The sequence below is a fragment of the Eptesicus fuscus genome, chromosome 5, assembly GCF_027574615.1.
Source record: "Eptesicus fuscus isolate TK198812 chromosome 5, DD_ASM_mEF_20220401, whole genome shotgun sequence".
NCBI classification, from domain to species: domain Eukaryota; kingdom Metazoa; phylum Chordata; class Mammalia; order Chiroptera; family Vespertilionidae; genus Eptesicus; species Eptesicus fuscus.
The window spans coordinates 67,221,414-67,227,413 of NC_072477.1; the positions used below are offsets into that span (position 1 = coordinate 67,221,414).

A 6,000-nucleotide genomic window follows, 5' to 3' on the forward strand; every position below is an offset into this window, starting at 1 on the left:
CCCAGGTGCTCCCTTTCCCATACTCCCTTTGTGCATACCTCTAGTAGAGCCATCACCTCCTCATTCATAATTGTTTGTTTGCATGCTTTTCTCCCCCTCCCCCCCATTAACTTTAGAAACATCCCTGTATATCTTTTCTTCTTTTTGTAACTCAGTGCCTGACACATAGGTGGTGCTCAGAAACCCTTGTGACAGGAAAGCATTCGTGTTTAGTTGGCCTCACGAATGAATGAATGTTAACAGGGTTGTAAGGTTGACGCCTGCGTTAGCTGACTGCAGTGACGTGGGCAGAGCTAATCTCTGATAATCACCACAATTCTGATGGCTAGTGGCAGCCCTTTCCTGACAGATGTGGCTCTAGGGTCTGAAGAACTACTCAGTTCTGCCAAATCATTGCTGATATGGAAGCAGGGTGCTTTCTGAATTCTGATTAGGTGGTTATGGAATAATCAAGTTAGGCTTGAAGGGAAAAAAATTCTAACATGCAGGCATTTTAGACCTATTATTTGCTGTTAAGAGTTACTAAGTGATTATCACGGGGACAATAGCTATGGAGCAGGCATAATTTTTGTCAGTTGATTTTGTGGAAGGACTTTGTTAGAGTCCATCCTTCATATTGGGTTCTGCCCTGAACAGCTTGTAAGGTTAATATATCCACTTTTTACAAATTAGCCTTACACTGAAAAATAGATGTCTTTACGGCAGATGGAGGCATCCTTTATATTGAGAGCACTCTTTGGAATTTAATCTTGGTAGCAATAATTATAAAGCTAGTTATGAATTGTACAGCAAAGTCCTCAAAATTGAAGGTCTGGCTGCCTAATTCCCCCAGTGGTTCCCTCTTTCTTAGGCAGAATAAAAGAACTTGACCCTTTTTTCCATCTCTCCCACTTTGGGTAATAGAGATTCCCCTATTTAAAGCATATCTTCTCCTGTGAAATGAATCTTACGTGTGCATTTTGCAGGTACTACTCAGTCCTCTATCCTCTGGAGAGGAAAATATCTGATGCCAAGTCCCGGGAACTGGTGATGTACATCTGGGCCCATGCAGTAGTGGCCAGCATTCCGGTATTTGCAGTGACCAATGTGGCCGACATCTATGCCATGTCCACCTGCACCGAAGTTTGGAGCAACTCCTTGGGCCACCTGGTATACGTTCTGGTCTATAACATCACCACGGTCATCGTGCCTGTGGCTCTGGTCTTCCTCTTCTTGATACTGATTCGACGGGCCCTGAGTGCCAGCCAGAAGAAGAAGGTCATCATAGCCGCGCTCCGGACTCCACAGAACACCATCTCTATCCCCTACGCCTCCCAGCGGGAGGCCGAGCTGCACGCCACGCTGCTCTCAATGGTGATGGTCTTCATCTTCTGTAGCGTGCCCTACGCTACCCTGGTTGTCTACCAGACTGTGCTCAACGTCCCTGACACTTCCGTCTTCTTGCTGCTCACCGCCATCTGGCTGCCCAAAGTCTCTCTGCTGGCAAACCCTGTGCTCTTTCTTACTGTGAACAAATCTGTCCGCAAGTGCTTGGTGGGGACCTTCGTACAGCTACACCGCCGGTACAGTCGCCGTAACGTGGTGAGCACAGGCAGCGGGCTGGCCGACGTCAGCCTGGAGCCCAGTGTGCGCTCGGGAAGCCAGCTCCTGGAGATGTTCCACATTGGGCAGCAGCAGATCTTTAAGCCCACGGAGGATGAGGAAGAGAGCGAAGCCAAGTACGCTGGCTCTGCTGGCCTCCAGGCCAAGGAGATACTCAGCACCTGCCTGGAGAGGGAGCAGGGGCCACAGTCTGCACCCCCTGTGCCACCCCTGGGCACTGTGGACTCTGTATCCCAGGTGGCTTCAGCGGCCCCTGTGGAACCTGAGACATTCCCTGGCAAGTATTCCCTGCAGTTTGGTTTTGGTCCCTTTGAGTTGCCTCCTCAGTGGCTCTCAGAGACCCGAAACAGCAAAAAGCGGCTGCTGCCCCCCTTGGGTAACACCCCAGAAGAGCTGATCCAGACAAAGATGCCAAAGGTAGGCAGGGTGGAGTGGAAGATGAGTAGAAACAATAAAGTGAGCATTTTCCCAAAGGTGGATTCCTAGCAAGGATCGAAAATCCCTGGGAACAGGAGGGAGCTCGCCCACTCCAGTCTGCCCTTCACTCTGGCCCTGTGATGTGTATGATCTCACTGCAACCAGAATGGGTTGACTTTTCCTGTCTGGGCCAGATGCTTTTGAGTGAGAGGGAAATCTATATAAAATCAATGTCTTTTTTATTGAGGGAGTATATATATGTTTATCTCAGTGATTCATGTCCTTAGTAAAGTCCATGTTCCTCTTTGTGGAGACAAAAGTTGGGCATTGTGGACCGGGTCTTGGGGTGGGTACCCCATGTGTGTTTTCTGGGGATCCTCAGTTCTCTGAGTCCAGCAGAGAATACACGGAGAGAAAAAGCATCCATGAGCTCAAAGGAGCAGGGCCACCCCAAGGGAAGCCAAGATAACTATGGAGTGGTGTGGGCACAAAGAAAATGCCTATTTGATGGACTTAGGTATGATTGATCTGTACCTTCAGGGAAGTCAGGGACTTGGCATTTGACACCTTCACTTTGGAAGGCCCGGTCATATGTCTCGCAGTTTGTCCCGATGCCTATCATCCCTTTCACTGGGATGTGGATAAGGAATGGCCCTTCTGCCCCCATTTGACAGACATGGCAATAGATGTGCCTCGTGGTAAGTGAGACGGTCTATCCTTGGTTATCCTGACATCCCCAGGCATCGCTGTGGCCTCAGAAAGACACGTCTGCAGTTTTGGTTGGAAAATACTGCAAGCTCTTTACTGTGTCTTTTCCCCCTTGTTTTATTTGTTTTCAACAAATGGGAGAGAAGCCTCGAGGGGGAGACGAAAGACACTGTAGTCTTGTCCACACACTGTAGTCTTTTCTCTTCCCACTTGATCTCACCTGAAAGGTGCTACCTATCAGTCATTAGAAGTAAAGTATATTGAAAACAATGATCTCATGCCAACTTTTGTAATTCAGAGGTAATTTTAAAATGCAAAGTTAGTGTAAACTGGGTCCCCTGGAAACATCAAGCTAAAACTGCTTGATTAGGAAAGTTGTTTCTGCCCAAAAGGGTGGGAAAGGCTGACAGAAATGGTCCCCTTCTGAGGAGGGCTCCAGACACCGGCTGGCCAGTCTCATTTTCAGTCCATTTATGCAACTGTGATTTCTCCCTTCATTTTGGACACAAAGGAGGAACAGAACAGGGAAAGAGAATTAATTGTAAAACGCCACGGCAACATGTAGTAGCCCAGGTGAGCTCTCCAATTCCTCTTCCCCAGGGAGGTTTTAGCAGGAGCCAGAGTGGATGGAAGCGGGAAGACAGTGTCCTCATGACTAGACCCCGGGGTTCAAGTCCCCTCGTGCATTTCACCAGGCTGAATTCAAACTGCAGAGGACACCTTACTCTTACTGAGTGCAAATCAGGGGCCAGCGCTCTTCTCCAGGGCGTTCTGTTTCTGTTAATAGCACGCAAGGGAGCCCGTCCAGTGCCTTGAGAAAGCCTGAAGGGAAGTGGGCCTGCTCACCGCATCTCAAAGGCCATCCTTTCCTCAAACCACACTGGTCCTTGTCCCTTGGAGGCAGCGCAAGACTGTGTAAGGAGTCGCCGTTTCCTCTCCTCTCCCGAGTGTGATGTCTTGTAAATCCTGAATGTGACCCCAGACCCTTCCTCTGTGTTTCGTCTCCTGGAAGTGTTGTGTGCTCGGGGACTGCCACGCCCTCCCCAGGGCCTCTTCCTCCGGACCCTCTGTGCATGCCCTCTGCAGCTCCTTGTCCTGATAGTCAATATGTGGCCCTTCAAGCTTCTCTTTCAAAACCCTCACAATTGTTACAACTTTCGTCAAGGGGAAACATAATCTGTCAGAAAAATCGTGTCTACTTTAGAAGAATCTGTCAAATGTAGCCACTTTGGTGTCGTTCTGATAATATGTGTGTACAACTGAATAAAATCGGATGAGGCAGAATTTGGTAGGTATTTCTTCTGTATGTTTGAAGCAGATGGTTGACTTCTAACAGGTCATTGTCAGGTGTATTTCTATACTCTCTGAAGCATTACATTTTAATAAAAAATTGAAAAGCAGTTTCTGAACTCAAAAAAGATTGTCTGGGCTATGTATGTTTTGTTTCTTCTTTTCCCTCAAGTGGCAGTTACCATCTGAACCTCAGGCTTCCTACATGATCTCAAAGGAAAAGTATTTGTTTTCCCCCATAAATACAGATGGCAGCATTGCAGTAGCACATTGTTGCAAATTTAAAAATGAATTGCCAAAGGAGAAAATGCAACGTTTAAGTGAATGTCATGAACATGTCTCCATATTGAATTGGTGGAAAGACGGCTCCCTCTCCAGGGGAGACTGAGGTACAGCCTTCCTCCTCCCTCACGTGGTGGGGCTGATAGCACATGGCTAGGAGCCTGGGCTTCGGGGCCAGATGGCCCGTGTTTGAGACCTGGCTCTACCACTGACCGGCCTTATGACCTGAGTAGGCGAGGTAACCTCTGTGTGTCTTGATTGCCTCTCTGTAAAATGGGAAGATGATCACTGTGTCAGAGTCTCTTGCCCCAGCTCCCATACTTTACCTCTGATGGGAGCCCCATCTTCAGTGGGCCACTGCTGGCTGCACCCACGCCCTTCCCAGAGAGCAGCCGTGGCCTTGCTTTGCTTTCTGCCCCGTGAGAACTCCCTTGCTCCTGGATGACCCCTGATCAGTGTGCCATGGGAACCAGTGGATAAATGCCCCTGTCCTGTCCTGCTGGACAATTGTGAGAGGCATCTGTCCATATCTCAGGCAGTCAGGCAGAATTAAGTCCCTGCTGCCCACAATGGTGTCTCAGTAATGAATTCTTATTGACTTCCTCTTCCTTTCCTGTTTGGGTTTCTTTCCTCCCCATTCATGCCCTCAGGGATCACCTCCCCAAAACACTACCACATAAAGCCTTTGTCTCAAGCTCTGTTTTCAGGGGAATCCAAGTGAGACAAGAATATACCTCATGGGGCAGTTGTGAGGATTAAATGGGATCATCTGTGTTAACATGATGCCTGGCACAAAGTAAAGATCGATCAATATTAGTGCTTATCCACAACATTGTTTTTGGTGTTTTTTTTAAGTGGTTAGGGGGCTTAATTGGAATGGTTTCCAGAAAATTTACATTAAGCCAGTCACTCCAATATTAATATTCATAATAATAACTTGAGGCAGTACACAATGCCGAAGGACTATTTGAATCCCTGAAGAAAAAATACCTATGTAAGCTAGACTATTTCTTAACCAAATAATTCTCAGTTTCAAAAAAAAAATGGAGGGGGGCGATGTTAAAAAGAATGTTCTACTTTGTTGTAAACCTATAAGGCAGGTTGTGAATATGAGTGAGCACAATTTTCTGTATGGTGAAATATGAGGCAAGCGGAGTAACTACGGGCAGATATGCAAATCAACGTGGCCCCATCCATGGAAGAGGAACTGCAAGTTAATCACTTGGTGTGCTGAATAACATCTGGAGCTCAGGCACGAGTTTGATTTGACTGGACAGGGGAACGGCTGCTCCATCTCAGCCCTGGGAGTTCAGAGCTCTTGGCAGCCCCTCCCCAGGGTGAGGTGGCTCAGCGTGCACACGGCTGCTGCTGCTGCTGCTGCTGCTGCTGCTGCGAGGAGCGGGAGCTGAGATGCTGCAGGGGGCGGGGAGGGGGGACGGGGGGGGAAGCTTATTTTATTAGGCTGAACTTTGGGGGAGGGGAAGGGTTAATACTTTCATATATTGTAGTCTACCAATATAGCAACATACAATGTAAATCAATAGCATAGCAAAGGGACTAACTTCACCCAAATAGTTGTAAACATTTAGTAAGTTTATATTAACCTCTTGTGCTATGTTAGAATTCTGTAGCCAAAAGAAAAAGGATTCAAGGTTAATGACCTGAGAATATGTGAATAACACAGGAATTGAAATCAGTATT

General features: G+C 47.6%; 1 protein-coding gene across 2 annotated transcripts in view; it reads left to right on the forward strand.

The window, feature by feature from the left end:
- GPR176 (G protein-coupled receptor 176) overlaps window positions 1-4,129 on the forward strand; it is a 97,519-nt gene extending 93,390 nt beyond the window's left edge. For both annotated transcript variants that reach the window (XM_054716366.1, XM_054716365.1), the window contains one exon: window positions 966-4,129. In XM_054716366.1, the coding sequence (XP_054572341.1) occupies window positions 966-2,088 (1,123 nt within the window). In that variant the 3' untranslated portion in view covers window positions 2,089-4,129. The remainder of the gene's footprint in view (window positions 1-965) is intronic.
- The last annotated feature ends 1,871 nt before the right edge of the window (window positions 4,130-6,000 follow it).